At 39.7% G+C, this 17,836-nt stretch overlaps 1 protein-coding gene across 1 annotated transcript in view; it reads right to left on the bottom strand.

Annotated features, from left to right (window-relative positions):
- The window catches only part of LOC136430349 (protein SERAC1-like), a 37,140-nt gene that overhangs the window by 14,673 nt on the left and 4,631 nt on the right, over positions 1 to 17,836 (bottom strand). The window contains exons 4-10 of the mRNA XM_066420876.1: positions 14,651 to 14,734; positions 13,693 to 13,851; positions 11,639 to 11,757; positions 10,651 to 10,776; positions 9,536 to 9,649; positions 7,705 to 7,870; positions 6,215 to 6,368 (exon numbers count right to left, since the gene is read on the bottom strand). Of these exons, the coding sequence (XP_066276973.1) occupies positions 6,215 to 6,368; positions 7,705 to 7,870; positions 9,536 to 9,649; positions 10,651 to 10,776; positions 11,639 to 11,757; positions 13,693 to 13,851; positions 14,651 to 14,734 (922 nt within the window). The remainder of the gene's footprint in view (positions 1 to 6,214; positions 6,369 to 7,704; positions 7,871 to 9,535; positions 9,650 to 10,650; positions 10,777 to 11,638; positions 11,758 to 13,692; positions 13,852 to 14,650; positions 14,735 to 17,836) is intronic.

The following is a 17,836-nucleotide window of genomic DNA, read 5'->3' as shown; positions in this document are numbered from 1 at the left end:
GAGGTCTCAGCAAAACGGCGTGGGAAACTCTTCTTCTGACAATTGAAATCGGCATGCTTACGCATGGCAAAAGGTAAGTTACCAGGTGCTGATAATAAATAAATGAAGACCTTTATTGTAAACGTTACTTATAGTATGCAACACTGAGTCGAATACAAAACGAAATCAATGAAATTAAATCAAATCCTGTGTCTAAGAAAAAATTACCGTAGTCAAAATAATCACAAAGCTAGATAAAAATTGAGCGGCTTTCACAAACCGACGACCACATTTAGGCATTCTGTTTGTGCGATGTACATAACAAAGGGTAACAATGAATTGATAAAGGAAATGCCTTTATTATCCGTTAGAATAGAATGTATGACACGACGTTTGTACTTAGACAATGCCTTTGTTCACTTGGAGGACGCGACGTTGGCGTCGATGCAAATGGCCAAACAGAGATAAGATGTGTATTCTAGATCATAGTTTGTTTTGTTACGAAGGGAGGAAACCCAGTACTTAGAAGAGGTTGGACGTAAGTATTAAATGCCATTCGATAAACAGTGCTAAATTTATGTCAAGTACTTTACATATCATTGTTTATACTAAAAGCTTGTTAGTAGAAACCGGAAGATTCGAATGTAGTGTTAGGATAAACCATATGTTATAGCAGATCCATACACACACACGCGCACACACATACACACAACGTTACTACTACAGTAACAGTTAATCTATCATTATCAAAGGGAGATAGTCAATCATGTCAAGTTTTACCACTTTCGTATTGGGAGGACGATTTTAACATAACTCTCCCCTGGAGACAGATATTTCAATTACCTTACAAAATTACTATCGACTCTGCAAGCAGGACATTCCAATGCAAACTCTTACATAAGTTTCTTGCCACAAATAGAATTTTGCATATTTGGAACATCAAAACTACTTCGAAATGTTCCCAGTGCGGGGAGGAAGAAGAAACAACGAAACATTTATTTTGGAACTGTCACATTGTATTCTCTTTTTGGAAAAAGATGCAAACATGGTACAATTTCACAACGGGACATTACTTAGACATCAACAACCCATTGAATGTATTGTTGGGGAACTTATCAAGCGAAACACCAGTCATTTCAAATGTCATTATCTTGTTAGGAAAAATATTTATATATAAAAACCGCGACTCATAATCTATCCATCCAAAGATTTATTTCCTTTGCCAAGTATATATACAGATTGGAGGAAAATATTGCAACATTTCGGAACAAAATAGGTAAACACAATAAGACATGGGAATCGTTATACCTTGTTTTCAATTGATTGTGGCCACAAGTTATTCATTTGTCAGCGTATGTACAACTGTATTACTTTATTTCATGTTTCTGTGTTGTATCTTTTGTTTATCTGAATAAAGTTTGGAAAAAAATTTTTTTTAAAGTTTTACCACTAAATGTGTTAGTTTACACGAACGACGAAAGTAACGGTTTTTATTAGTGACGCTAGGATAGTCCTTGTTACAATCGGCAGTGTGTGTGAAGTTGCCTAATTCCCGCTGAATTTGCTGACACTTTCATCCAAAAGATATAAAAAAGACGGTAAAATGGTTATAAGGCCAATGTGTTTGATCGTTTAGTTGCACTCTTACTGAGTTTTAAAAGTATGACTAGCCGAACATTGAAAGATCTGTCAGCTTGCCGTAATGGTTAGCGATGCAATGATACTAGTATTCTTTGCTACGATCGCCTGGCGATGACGTGTGTAAAGCTGCTAAATTCCGACTAAATTTTCGGACACTTTCCGTTCGAAATTTGTGTAATAAAGTTGAGTGGTGCGTGTATAACAAAATTACTTTCCAAAGAACATGTACAACAAAACTTTTTGTTATTGAAGGAAAGCAAGATAACAATATATAGAAATGGCGCATGATGATACGTTTATGAACGTCAAACATCAATCTATTTTATTTTATCATTTATTTTGAATAAAAAAAACATCTATCTAAGTACTACAGTAACATTCAAAGAGAAAGCACACTTAACAACTGAATGGAACACGCATTGTGATGCAAATTCTGTATCCTGGTTGTCTTGGTTACGCATGGGTAGGAGCAGCGCGCATGCGCGCATATGTATTAGCATCTAAAACAGAGTCGCGTCACTTTCAAATTAGACGCCATCCAGCGCACAGCGGTCAAGGAATACAGCAATGCTGCGTGGCTAAAGATGTGCAGGTATGAGTTTTATTTTGTTACTATATCTTGTGTTATAGCAATGTACTTATAATTACTGACATAGTTTTGTTACCAATTTAGCAGAGCGAAGTACCGATACAGGTACCGGTAAATGCTCGCTCAGTAGATCATCTGTACGCGCATGACAAACGGTTCATAACAAACAACCACAGAGTATATACCACTTTTAGATAATCCAAAGTAAAAAAAAAAGGCATATTGAAGGAAATGTAATCCTGGATGTTTACCCTGACAAATATTCTAAGCTAAATATTGCAGTGGGTCGCGTGTATGCACGGTACGTGCGTTCGTCCGGTAAATTGAAGAAATCCCCGAGTAGATCTTGTGCTCGCACGGTGGATGAGTTTGTCTGGTAAATTGAACCACACGTTATCGGGATTCATTGTATGTGCGCCCCACGTGCCAACATAGGGTTAGGGCGTTGAAAATCTGTCCGTAGATCTTGTGTTTGTCGAAAAGAATTGATAATAACACGAGACACACAGCGTTTTAAGACTGGTGGGAGGCACCCACGTGTCAGTATCGTGCTAGTGGAAGGAATACACGCGCATGTCATCCATTCCTTGTGCGGGCGTGTCAACGGTTCTTTGTGCGGGCGCCCAGCGTGCCAACATCGCGCTACGAGAAGATATACACGTGCGTGCCAACATCGCGCTACGGGAAGTTATACACACACGTGCCAACATCGCGCTACGGGAAACTTTATACGCACGTGCGAATACCGCGCTACGGGAAGCAATACACGCGCGTGCCAACATCGCGCTACGGGAAGTTTTACACGCGCGTGCGAATATGGCGTGTGGTGACGAAACTCCCGCTGTGTATTTCTTCACCTGAGGTACCCAAAGTATAGCTCGAAATACACCATGTTGTAGTCTTTTCATGTCATTCCTAACTGAGAACGTTGACAAAATCTGATGACCTCAAATAGAAAGTTGTAAAGACAACAATGCCATGGTCAGAATCTGATTTCATAAAAGAATATAATCCGTGAACTGCATTCAAATTATTCTATGGCAGCCTGTGAGATACTGTAAAATACAGACCGGTCAGGAACACCCGTATTAAACGTTGTTATGGCCCAGGTACATGTATGACGTAAAACAACCAAAACCACTCAAGAAAGATGCAAAAAGGCCTACAGAAACGAGCTAAAACCACCCAGCCGTTCAGATAATATCCTGAATTGACTCCTGTCACAACCTTGAGACAACCTTGTGTGGTTCATCATGACTGCAGTAAGTGTCGACAGAAATGTTCCCAGTCAATCCAGTATAAATTTGGATGAACTTACAAAGGCCCATTTTGCTGCTGGCTGAGTGGTATCACTGCCTTTTAATCCTATTAATGGATACACGTGGTACTCGCTATACTGTCTAACATTGGGCGTTTGACTTCAGGACAAAAAAAACTCAGAAAAACTATAACACCATTATTCTATCAGTTCAGGTATGATGGACAATGATTACAAATATGCTGAGAGAATTACAAATCTGATCTTGAAAAAAGCATTAGTGCAGACTGCAGAGGGATTGCACAAGGTCCATGACTTTGTAGTGTTCTGTGAGGTGAAAAATTCCCTGCCAACTGGATTAAGACCACTACTTGCAATGTCCATACAACTCTCCACATATATCACTGAATTAGAGTTACAGCTTGCTTAAAAGCATTGTCTTATCAAAATGCATTCTTACGGGAGATGGCAACCGATGTCTGTAATCTCAAAGTGACCTACAATTCGCACAAGTGACCTTGGCTTCACTACACTGCAAGATGGCAAACTTGCAAATCAGAATACAGAGGCTGAATCTTTTTTCAGATGGCAAAATTGCAAGTTGCTAATACTCTAAGTCTTACCTGCAATTTGCTATACACTAAGGCTGCACCAAGTAATTTTTATGGATGACGTCCTTTGTAGACCCAACATCTAATGCGAGAGCGCAAAAAAAACAAGAAGGGCCGAAAAAAACAAGATGTCTAGATTTGAAATAATCATAGTCAATGACGCATGTTAGGACACAAATTGAATGAGAGAACACAGTGTAAAAACTAACAATTCTTTTATTCATCAGGAAAACAGCAATAATTTGAATAAATCAGTTGAAGTTGAACAGCAGTTGTCCTGTCCTGTTTCTTTCCATATTCCATTGATTTTGCGGGCCTACAGAAACATAGTATATTAAAAAGGACCTCGTTGGTCATAGTTACAGGCAGCGGAATCTGTTTTTTTTCTGGGAACAGACCAAAATCAATGGGCGCGCGGACGTCATCCATAAAAATTACTTGGTGTAGCCTAACCCACAATCCTCATTTATTCCAGCAAATTGCAGGTAGCAGGTGAGTATTTCAAGCCCTAAATCATATAGATGTATACCCATCTTTCTGAATTAACGTTACCAGGGTAACATGCGTAATGGCTTTACATGATTGCTGGAAAACACCTAATACATAGCCCAGCCTCTGTTCTGGGTTAATCCTAGCTTAAAGTGGCACCATTCCCACCATTTTGCCGCGAAGCAAATTGTCTCTTTATCTACATTTAACCAGACCCAAACATTTGTACATGTCGCATTAGAGGCCTACAGCACTTCGTTTAAAAGAGCTGTAGACCGAACCATTTATTAGTGTTTGTCAATGTGTAATTTAGCGTTTTTCATGACATTTGCTGGTTCCCTTGCTCCTGCACTGTTATACACCTGCTCGGGTCAAATAACCAGGCAAAGATACTCACCTGTTGGTCAAACTTTCTCTTAGGTCAGTAAGACTAACTCTAAAACAGTGATTTGCATGGCCGGCAGGCTTTTGTTCAGACAAGACACACCTAGACTGGGAGACAACCATAACTGGGATGGCTCTCTCTGGCACATTAGAATAGACAACCTCGCTTCCGGGCAAAGATGAAAAAGAAGAGCAGTGTGCCAATCTGAACACAAACTGCTCCTGGCAATCTGATAGACATGCTGTTGCTGAATAGCAGCTGTTTAGTGATCCTACTATCAATCAACACAAGCACAATGGGAGAAACCCCTACAGGCTTCTCCACAACAAATTGAAAGCCATAGAAATGAGGTTTCTGTGCCATTCACAAATCCTTGGGCCATTGCTATGCTATAAGTGCCATGTACATTTCATTTTCTCTAATGTCTTTCTTTCTTTCATTCTTTGTTGTGAGGAAATGAAACTGAAAGATTCTTGTAAAAAAATGGTGGTTTTGCTACAGTGAATGCCTTGGAAAGGCTTGGATAACATAGAAGGTACAGCTTTTGATACTGTCTAGTCAATGTGACTCTATTTGATGTCAATCTTTCTACCAAAAATGACTTTGAGGGACTTGAGATAGCAGAGTTTAGAATGTCCCAGACATGCCTTTCAAGTGCTTTTATGGAGCGGTGCATCATCTAAAGCTCAGCTTAGGTAAATTGTATTCATGGTTTAGAGTGTCAGAAAAGTGCTTTTGAAAAAGAATCGATCGCTGTGCATAAAGGTGTGTGGTGATGTACATTATGTAATGGTTAGCAATCCTTTTTCTGGGTCAGTTAATGAAATCCTGCATTACCCACAGGCGTTTGGTATCCCAGGAGTGGTTACAGTCCTTTAAAGGCAATGCCACATCACCTGTTGGTTCTAGCCTAATCTAGAAGTCACAACTTAGGCATGCTAAAGAGCCCATCTAGATCCAAATTAGCAGGATAGACTTGATTAAACAAACAAAGGTAAAAATCCAATTCAATAAACTGACATTTTTGCCATTAAAAAGTAGTCAGGAGAAGCCGATCCTTTATACTAGACATGTTTGTTAACCAGTCCTTAGCTCAGTAGGGCAAAAATTTACAATAAAAGTTTTCATTCATTCATTGAATTTCATTCATTCATGCAATAATTTCTCTATTACATCACCAGTGGGTATCAAACCTTTCCATAAGGAGTCTAGATCTGGTGTCTTATCCACATGTACATGTAGGCTTTTGAACTAACACTTACCTTGACCTATCCTGCGGGTGAAACAAGTAAACCCCGTCTTGGTACTTCTCAGGACTGCAGGTGTCTCTGTCCAAGTTGGCTAATGCTCGCGCAGCATGGGTGACCAGAGAGATGTGGTCACTTTTCATCAGAGATGCTAGAACAGTCACCCACCCTGTCAACAAATATCAACACTTTTCTCTAAGGGTGATTCCACAGTGCTTACAAGTGTATAGACTTGTATGATGAACTTGCAGACTTGGACGTGAAAAAAGGAGCTTTTTCTGATGACCTAAATCTCTTTGAAACACCTCATTAGGCCACAACAATTTGATTTCCTGGTTTTCAGATTTACAGTTTCATTTTTTTCTGATTAAAAAAAACAAAAACGTCATATGTACCATTCCGGGTATAAATCAATTCCAGCTCATGTTTTGACACCAACAGTTAAAGGAAGTCCTTGGCTTCCTAGTTGTTACAGTTTTTCCATTTATGAATACAAGTACATTAAAACTTTGAAATCCATTGCTTAAAATGTTGACAAGCCTGTTATGTTGACTTTGTGGCTCGTGTGGCAGCATTTGCGTCCATTACTGAATGCCTCAGTTTCTTTTTCTTTCACCTGCTTTCTCCATCAATTTTTCAGCACAATTGACAACCAAGAACTGAAATCAATGTGTAACCTTACTGTAAAATTGTTTGGGAGCTACGTATCACCTACATATCACACTTCCAGAATCTGGTCCTTGGTTTTAAATGAAAGTCTGAAATGATCCTTTATAGTAGCATCACATCCTTAACAACACTAAGGAGATATAAATAAATATTCCTAAGTGATTACTTTTGCAACTTGTTAATGGAAAGGTGTTAAGAATGTTTCCTGGTTACAACAATTGTTTATAAGTTGTTGCCTATGTATCTAATTTCACGAATCTTACCCTTGGTTTTAAATGAAACTCTGACATGATCCTTATATAGCATCTAAGCCACATCCTTAACAACATTTAGGAGATATATATAAATGTTCATGAGTGATTACCTCAAGGGTTTGTAACTTGTTAATAGAAAGGTGTTTCCTGGTTACAACAATTGTTTATAAGTTGTTGCCTATGTATCACACTTTGAGAATCTGACCCTTGGTTTCAAATGAAACCTTGACATGATCCTTTAAGTAGCCTCTAAGTCACATCCTGAACGACATTTAGGAGAGATATATATCTAATGTTCCCAAGGAATTACTTCAAGGATTTGTTGCTTGTTAATGGAAAGGTGTCAAAGAATGTTTCCTGGTTACAACAATCGTTTATAAGCCATCATCTTTATGAGACCTTAGAGCTAAAACTACCACATGGCAAATATACAAGTCATATACATGACACCTAGATGACAAAAAAATTGACGTCTTTTTGATATAACTTTATAAGTGAGTCTGAAATGCAATATCTGTATCAAAATGTGATTCTCATTTTGGTTTAAAGTTCTTTAGAGCAGTGAGATAATGCTGTTCCTACCAGCTTGTATGATTTGTCGGTGCAGGTGTTCGTGCACAGCGAGGTTTCCGATGACTCGCACAACGTTGCGGAGGATCTTCTGAGCGGAATGGTTTCTGGACCTGTATGCTCGCTGCAGCAGCTGCAAGCCTCCCAGCCGCACAATGTCTGAGCAGTGGGAAGGCACCTGTATTGCGGCGAAGGATCAGTTGTACGTGGTTTTGAATATGAATATCGTGTGGAAAAAATCGGTAAACATCACCCAGAACCAGGGAAAGGAGTACTGGCTCCTGCAAGTCAGTGCAGTTACCAGGGATGTAAGTGTTCATTCAAAGAGGTACAGAAATACAGAAACCAAATCCACTGCATGAATGCTATTCATACCCAGAGAGAGTACCCATTACATTAGCGTAATTGTTACTCAGTAAGAGGGGTGGTGGTGATGAAGTCAGTGCGGATACCATTCATTCATATTGTATAAGCGTGAATGTTAGTCAGCACCAAGCACAGGGCCTACCAGGTTATCATGGTTGTTATTGAGTTCTGGGTAATGGTATAGTGGTATTAGTGTGAATATTTGTCAGGAGCAAGGAAAGGATCTTAAATGTTGGTGTAAATGATTTTCAGCACCAGGGACAGGAACCATGATGTGGTGCTGATGTTACTGTGAATGTCATTCCATACTGCCTATACGATTACTGCCTATGTCATTCCATACTACATGACTACCCACAGATATCACTTTTTGGGTGTCAACATTTCCACACAATAAGAATAAGAAGCACGTGAAAGATATGCAGTACAAAATATAGAAAACTAGAGTTCCACAAACACATTATATTCGCCAAATAATCAAGGCTTATTATGGATAGTGAATAATATTTACATGCTTTAATATCACCCCATGCAAATTTGATCATACACCATGCCGTTTGGAAGTTATGAGGGGGGGACAGCCTAGATAGGGTTAGGAATCATTTGGTGGTACAGGACTAGTATATGTGTCTAGTGTGCTGATATATGTTAAAAGTTAAAACTGGTCATGAAAAAATATGAGTATGTTGATATTATATGGGCCACAAAGATTTAATATTGCAGTGTCGTAAGTTGAAAGTGATGATGAAATGGTACAGTCAATATATATGAATAGAATAAATCTTTATTCCATATCATACACATTTTGAAAGACATAGTAAATGTGACTTTTCCGTTCCTAGCAGTGGTGCAGTTTTGGAGCAGTGTACTCTCCAAGCAGAGCAGTGGGTCCGGCTGGTTTTTGACGTGTTTTTGTCGGGCTTTCTGTTTTGTCCCCTTTTTGTTATGTCACCAACGTGCTTTGGACAAAAATGCCTAAACTGAACACGTGAAAAACCAGCCGGACCCACACCTCTGCTTGGAAAGTGGTGTTGTGCTTCATTTGTTTGATAAAATATATGACCTACTTTTGCCAGGCCATTGTTTATATGACCTGTTAACGGCGACACTGTCACATGTTTGAGAGTCCCAATATGAAATGAAGCGGATTTACTAACTTTCCTTACTGATTATGCCAATGAGCTCCTGATTTGCATAATAAATCATTGAATATGTAAAGCACCATCTGAGCTATCTACATACCAAACATCACGACGATCTGTCGACCCCTTTTCATATTATTCATGTCCAAAGTTCAAAACAAAAAGGAAGATGACTTAGGCCAACGAATACATGTAATCATTAGGTATTGTATTTGATACTAGTAAGTGTACACATTTCTCATTGCGTGGAGAATACAAAAATCTATCATTATGAGGTAAAGAGATAGCTTTGACAAAGACACAATGGCGGATCTAATACAAGAGATGTAACCTGCCTTTGAGTGTTTGACCAATGCCTGAAGACAGAAGGACAAGACTTTCTCCTCAGGCACATTGCTGAGACTTTGTGCAAAGGACAGTCCATTTCCTCCAAAGCACCACAATCCTCCCTGAAATCACAGATGGCACAAATTTAAAGCATTTTCTTAAATGGACCGTAAGATATAAAACTGTGGTCAGTGCATACTCAAGGGGTACATTTAGAACAATCAATAATGACAGAGAATTGTATTGAGAGTCTACTACATTGTAGTACAAATGTATATGATTGCAGCCCTGCCAGAAGGAACCTGCTGCAGTTTCCTTCCTCTCTTTCTAAACCAGTGGTAAGCCAAAGCTGACAACTGCTGCCTATGCAAGAACTGGGAATTAGAGCATATATAACAAAAGTTTTCTGCATATAATTTTGCATAATCCTAGGAATTTGCCATAGATCATGAGTCATAATCATGACCATTGTCATAGATCATGAGTCATGATCATAGTCTGTTCTTTCAAAATAGTCTCAAATCCTAAACAAGTCTAAGCAACATTACATACACTATAATAACATCATATACCCCAAATGGTTGATCAGGTAGAATTAGAGTTGAATAGCTCAATTCAGAAAAGTTAAAAAAATGCCAGGGCTGCAACCCATAGCTCCCTTTAGCCTGTTAAATTAACTTAGTCCATCTGGGTAAGTAAATGGACAAAAAAGTAGGGCTAAAGTTGAACCTCAGATATATTCTTACCACCTATATATCACATGTTGGAAGTCAGATTGCAGCATGAGAAGAAATATACAGATCAGTGCACATTATTTCTTTTCTACAAAAGATTCAGCAACATGAATACGATGACAGGTCATATCTAAATAGCAAGATTTATAAGACACGGCACACTTAAAATTCAGCTTACAAGATCTGATAATGTAACAGCACTGAGTGTACAATAATTATTGTAGTATTTTTTGTTTTATGTAACCATACACTAAAATGTAGGTGTACCGGTACACCCGCTGTAAAAAAATTATGTGTACAGCTCCGATTTCGGGTGCACTAAAGTGCATATGCAACCAGTATGCCAAGCATAGCAATGAGTGGTATCAGAGAGAAAGAGCAAAACTTACCCTGTCTTCAGCAAATGCTGCTCTACCATGTTGCATGGCCTTGGATGTGAAGTGCAGGGTGCATTTGTCGATCCCATCCCGAGGCAAGGAGCTGAGCAGTGACCTGAGCTCATCTTCCAGCAGACCCTAGAAAGATGCAATGGAACATTATAAATTAACCTTTGACATGCTAACTAAGAGATACAGTTGTTGCAAATGTCTTGCATCTGATATACAAGTTCATTGTATTGTAGGTTCTACCAAGCTACATATATAATACTACATGTAGTAATATTTCTAGCCTGGTACAACTAATGGTGGAATTTTGTTGTCAAGAACAAAACGTCCATTGATATATTGAAAGACACAAAGTCACAGATGAAACATATTGGGAGGAATATTGATTAAGCATACTGAAGTTAAGAGGCCATTTTCAATACAATATACATGTAAATACATCATAAAATTATGTAAGTCATCTGCATATCGATTGTCGTTTATAAATTTTCTAAAAATGGTAATTTTTACTCCCCATAGTGTTGGTAAGCCAACCTTCGAATGTAGCAACATCAGAATCCTTGCCCCAAGGAAAGACCCGAGTCTTTGACCTGTGAGCTTACACCACAGGACCCTACACACTGCAATGCCCCCAGATTAGTTCGGGTCAGGTGAATTTCAGCACCCTTCCATAAAGTGGAAGCGCTGAGATCCATACACAGGGATTCTACCAAATCCAACCTACTGGGCACTGCATCAGGATAGAAATCACCACATCCAACATAGCAGTACTAAAATGTTTCAACTTAAAATTTTCAAGGGCATCATCTATGTCTACATCAACTTCAACATTCTAGTATCTTAGTCAAACAGACTTGCATGTTGGAGTAATGGTATTAATGAAAAGCATTGTCAAGTAAGTCAGACAGCAACACTAAATATTGTAGAAAAGTGGCTTTATCAAACATGAAGAACTACATAACAGTAAGTATAGTATGTGCAACCAACTTACACCTGTTTTGGGTGGAGAGGGTGGTGGTAAGAAAAATCTGGAGTCTGGATCATGTGACCTGGCTAAACCAACCAGGGTCCGGTTGTCAAGAGCCTGTGCAACTGCCCGGTAATCGGAATCTGTAAGAAATGTAGAGGGAAGAACAAAATACTCAAATCATGGCTTTTGAAAGGTTTTTCACTGGGACAATTGATAAAAGCAAAGCTGGAACTAAATCTTATACTTAGAGAGTGTGCTTTATGGTGGAACATATACAACTAATGATGAAATTTTGTTGTCAAGAGCAGAAATTCCATTGATATGTTGTAAGACACAAAGTCACAAATGGTAGATATTCAGATAAATAAAAGATTGATCAACAGCAGAGGAAAGTGTTCTGGTTCTGGCTACCGGTATAACATTTTTCTGACCAAAAACACAAATGAATTTGGACTAGGCAGCAGTTGCATTATACAGAAACAATATTCTGATATACCTAAGGTACAGAGTATGCATCATAGTCATCACATTCATAACAAGGTATCTCCCTAGTCTTTATGGGAAAGATATTTCTCCAACATGCTCAATGTTTTGCAATCCTTACTATAACACACATACGGTAACAGTGTTGAGCTCATGGTGCAAATGAAACTTGCATGGATGTGTCCATGAAGATTAGATATCCAGGTAATAATAAGATACACAAGGTAACAGTTACTCAAGCAACTCGATAAAACTTGGAAACGGCTAGAGGTTTCAGACAGCATTCGCTTGCATGGATGGTTTTCGGAAGTTAGAAAGAATCTGACTTATCATACCAATGTCTGTTTTTGCCAAATGAAGGCTTTTAAAACAACCCCTGTAACAGTAAATGTCAAATATAGATGTGACTCCTGGGCTCTATCTGGCAACCGGAAAGCAAGATAAATGGATCTGCCACATCCTGTAGAACAATAGTGCTGAATAGCAGGTGCTTGCATTGTGTGAGTAATGCATGGATCTACGAGATTACACTTTCACCGCCCGCTCACTAACACAGAATGACAGCATCAGCAGTTACCATGTCTGCACGGACATCTCCTCAGGGCGCTGAAAAGGAGCCATGAAGGAGATATTCTTTTCATGTTTTTCATCACATGGGAAAGTGCAACCAGAACTGCAGAGAATGCCAACTACAGGGCTACATAGTAGCTGATGTATACTGTCAAACAATGTCATGTTGGCAGGGTTGTTTTGACTAAGTTTCAGTCTATTTATTTTCACAGAAGTCCACACTCAGTTCAATGACCTGTTTCTTGAGTACACTCAGGTCAATAACCAGTTTCTCGAGTAACCTAGGACCAAGGACATTATTTAATGTCCTTGCTTGCACTTTATTCTTGTTATTCTTGTTTCTGTGTAAGAGATTTGTGAATCCATTGCACAACTGAGGGTCACAGGTTCATGTGCAATGTTTGTACAATTACTCTGGCCTTGGCTCTGTCTCTATTTTTTCTTCACCTTTGCCATTAGGTCTTCATCAAGCATGTACAAGGAAAAACAATGTGCTGAATAAGGCCATGGTAAGACGTACTCAGATGACCAAGCTAAAAGGAGCAGACTGATTGCAAGAAAACAAGTGGATGAGGGGGGCAACATGTGTTACTGCAGCAAATGCAGTACCCTCCCCAAAGTCTTCCAAAGACTGCACATCTGACCAACAGAATCACAGCTGTGCTCCTGTAGCACAAGCGGTAAATGACCCCGCTGTTTTGCAATATGGATCATACTCCGTGGATCCAAGGGCTGAGGTTTGAGCACTGCTCGGGACAACCGTTTGGGGCTGTATTTGTCCTTCTGGATGGGGACATAAAGCTGGAGGCCCTGTGTATGGGGGAGCTTCAGGCATCAAACCCTTTTCTGAAAAAGAACTCAGCATATCTATCGAGAAGAGTAGGGGTGACCAGGTGTGTTTGGCTGGAAATGCTGCATTGCATTACTAAGCTATCGGTAAAGCTTCGTCTCAACCATTACACTTCAAGTTCAACTTGCTTTACCGTTCTTTTCCCCATATAAACACCCTGTGCGTAACTTACCGCCCCAGTGCTTGATGGACGCTAATTTCTCCACTCCCTCCATTCTTGTGGCTCGGTGTTCAGACTGGGCAGCCTTAAGGAATCTCCAGGGATCATCTGGTCTCTGATGCACCTTAGGGCGTGCCAGGGGGGAGGGCACCCAGGGCAGCCAGCTGGTCACTGTAGAATGACAGAGTTTCTGTTTCCATATAGCAAGATATGACAGTTAACAGTTAAAACTGCACCAGAAGACCACTCAGGGGACATATAAAATGTGGTCTATGTGAGGTGGAGGACCTTTGTGGACAGACATGCTGCCCCTACGCTATTAGCTATGGAACTGAGTGAGTGCGACAGGTGGTCACTAAAGATAGAATTCTTGTTGATTTTATCACAGACAAAACGTCGGGTAACATTGGCCAGGTGGTCCTTATGTACAGGTGGTCACTTGTATAGGTTTGACAGTATTTGCCATTTCCTTTTCTGATTATTAAATGTTCTCTTGATTGCTGCCATTTCATCTTTATTTGGCATATGAGCATGATAGTAATCAGCAAACAGTGTTTAATAAGAAAAAAAAATGATAAGGCTGCTGTAATGGCTACATGCAGCACAAGGTCGTTACAAAGACCTACCGGTATATAAGTCATTCTGGAAAAATATTTCTTCCTTGTGTGCTATGGGTTGAACCCTAATTTCAATGTTTGGAAGGCGCTGTGCCATATGTATTAAGTTTTTAGAAAATAATATTCTTCTTCCTTTTTTTTGGTCTAAAACCTCCTGAAAATGTATTCAAATTGAGCGACATCAGAGAAACATGTAAGCAAAAGAGAGCATGTATACCTAAAAAAGGACACAAAGTATGCTTTGAATCTGTCATTCAATAAGACTTGTGGTAAGTAATTTCATAAGAAATACTGTGACACAATGTCCTGTATCAATATCTTAGATATTGTAGGAATCTAAATTGCATACTTACAAATGTTATTGCTGACTTGAGGATTTGGGAATGGAATGCTGGGCATCTTTGTAAATGATTCGCCATCTTCCACTTTGGTAATATCTGCAAAGAAATTGAGAATTACTATATCAATTTTGTTCCATGTAATCCTGCCAAAATTTAGCACAATTCCTTACATGTCCTCATGAACCAGTTTGAAAGCTGTAGGCTCTCATGTCATCATCTTGGATTGCCAGCTGAGATACAGGTCACTTTAATAGAATGACCTACTGCCCACCTACATTACTAAAGACCTGGATGATAAAGCAAAGTTTAACCTTCTTGCACCAGATGACCTAGTTTGTGGAAGGCTGACACATCTAGTTACCGGATAATGAGTTTGGGACTTTGTTCTTCATTGCTTTCAATCTAGCCACCAAGAAACATGAAATAACTTGCGGGCCTGCATCTGGATTTTTCCCAAATCTTATCACTTAGCAAGCCTCTTAACAGGTAATCTTGTAGTCATCCTGTTTAAAATGCAATCCTGTAAAAAAATCAAACACCAACCAATGCCAGTGAAAATTCAAAGTGGATGATAAATCTTGTCACATGAAAACATTAGGTAGCATCTGCTGTGGATACAATTGAGAATGATATACTATGTTCCCTTTTGACGTCAATATGTGTACAAAATCAGCTCAGGTGATTCATATCATGAGAATGGCTACAAGAAATGCCTTATCAGTAGGCCACTCAATTTTTGTCTATAGTGCCTGAGAACAGCACCATCCACAAAGTCAAATTGTTATTTCAAAAGTCTGTAATATTGCTACATTTTGGGTTCAAATATAAAATGGTTACCGTAACTCTGCCAAACTTACCCATTCACACGATGTCCCAAAACTTGTCCCCCACAAAATGCACATAATGACTTTGCCCTGTTGCTAGCCCAAAGCTGTCATATGCTAAAGCTATACAACACTGATAGGGGAAGGGAACAGCTAATAGAGAGTGATACTGACTAACAAGACTGTTCATCACCAAGTAAATTAGCCTGACATACCACTTTGGCAATCCATCTCCAATTCCATTCCTATTTGGTCTTGCTATTACCTCCATTGCATAATGCATCATGCTATTTTAGGCACAAACACTTATCTAACTCCTCAGTTCACTCCAGTTTGCAAGTACACATGTACAACCGTAGCAAGAAATTTTCAAAGTTAGAATGACAATTTAGGCACACTTATCTCACTCCTCAGTTCACTCAAGTTTGCAAGTACAACCGTAGCAAGAAAGTTTCAAAGATAGAATGACAAAAAAAGTACTTGAATCACTGCCAGCTTTAAATGAATTGCATGTAAAGACATGTTTAAACTTAACGCAACATAAGCGACATGCTTTCAGCTGCCTTCTACCCCGAGTTCTGTGTACTCTAATGAGTCTGTCACTTCTTGCTGTGGTTGCCTGGGATTGTGTTCTCCATGCTCAAGTAGCCATTTGGCACCAAATTTGTACTAGTTATGGGGTTAGGCAGCAGGGAGAAGGTTAACTTGCAAAATGACTTCCCAACATGATGAAGCTACCCACAGAACAAAAGATTAAATGGATGCTTGAATTAGAAAGCTCTACAAAGCATCAATAGGAAAAAACTGAAGGATAAAGACCCTAATGATCTCAAATGGTGTTACACATGTCCATGAATTAGATCTGGTGTACATCAAGCTCATGTAATTACAACTGTTGATTAAAAGGATCTGTCAAAGAGAAAAAAGAGTGTATTGTGATATTTTCAAAAGAATGTACCGAGAATATTTCAGGTGGTTTGGTTCATGAAAAAGAAACATATATCTAACTGAAAAATGCCTTCATGCACATTTTCTAGATCCATTTTTCCTGGCTACGAAAGCTTAAGCTTAATTCTTGGACGTACGTATTTCCCACCAGCCTTCCAGGAAAAAGGCCTAATCCATGCCTGGCTTCCCGGAAGTGAGAGCTCAAAGAAAACGACCTTGCTCTGACATATGCCTGAGCTTTTGGTAAAGCCCCCGTCACAAATCAACAATTTCGCTCGGCCGACTTGTCGGCGAGCTCCAAATGGCGATTTTCGGCCGAAGTACGACCGACGTCCTGGCGATTCTGCGAGCTTCGGGCGATTTTTCGGAGCTCGGCCGACGTTCGCGGGTCACTGGAAGCTGCGCTTAAATTCAGCGAGGCCTCGGCGACGATTTTTAAACTCGCACAGCTCGTCAACAGTTTGCCCGTAGCTCGCCCGAGCAACGCCCAGCGCTCAGCCAATATTCGGGCGGTATCCGACGATTTTAGACCCGATTTTTGGTCGGCCGGAGGTCGCCCGAGCTCTTCGGCCTCGTGCGAGCCTCGCACAGGCTTTGTACAATAATTGGACGACCGTCGTCAGTGTTCCGGCCGACTCATGAAAAATAAGGCGTGCTTCGGGCGATCGTTGTACTGGTATCGATGGGCGCTTGGATGGGCTCCGGCCGAACTCCTTCTTGTTTATATATAAAAGGTAACGACAGTTTAGTTTATGACATAAGATGATAGCATGATGATACTGTAATATTAACTAATACTAATATCATCTTGTCAAAGAATGCTGCCAAACCTTTCTAATGAAAGACAATTCAATTGCAAAGTTAAATTTTCATTGAAAAAAAAAAATTATCATCAATGAGATTTGGACACCTAAAACAATACCTGTTTCGTTTTTGTTATTGTTTTGGATGTTTCAATTTATATATCAATGAACTGGGGCTTGACTTCTGAGGCTTGACTTGACTTCCTGAGTTTTTCCTCCACAAAACGACTACTAGTATTTGAAAGTCCACTGAGTTATTATAGATCTATGTTTGTCGGCCGAGGCACGCCCAGGCGCCGGCAGGGCGTCGATAGGCTTACCAACGGTCGGCCGAAGCTCGGACGGCGTTCGCCCGAGCTTCGGTCGATTTCCATTTGGTGAAAATGTTTGGATCGGGGTTGAACGACTGATCTATTGACTTTGTGGCTCCTGAGCTTGTATTTGGATTGGTCTATAACAAAATTCCTGTCTATAGTATTATTTTCAGTGTGGCCGTCCACTTCACTCATGCCCTACAGATTTGCCACAACTCAGAAAGTAAAGTTGGTCCAAGTATGCGCTTGTTACCAGGTCAGTTGATTCTGACTTCGTCCGTGTCCAAGAGATGGTACCGTCTCATGAGG

The sequence above is a fragment of the Branchiostoma lanceolatum genome, chromosome 3, assembly GCF_035083965.1.
Source record: "Branchiostoma lanceolatum isolate klBraLanc5 chromosome 3, klBraLanc5.hap2, whole genome shotgun sequence".
NCBI lineage: Eukaryota > Metazoa > Chordata > Leptocardii > Amphioxiformes > Branchiostomatidae > Branchiostoma > Branchiostoma lanceolatum.
The sequence above is the reverse complement of the archived record's forward strand: the minus strand, read 5'-3'. Positions and strand labels throughout refer to the sequence as shown.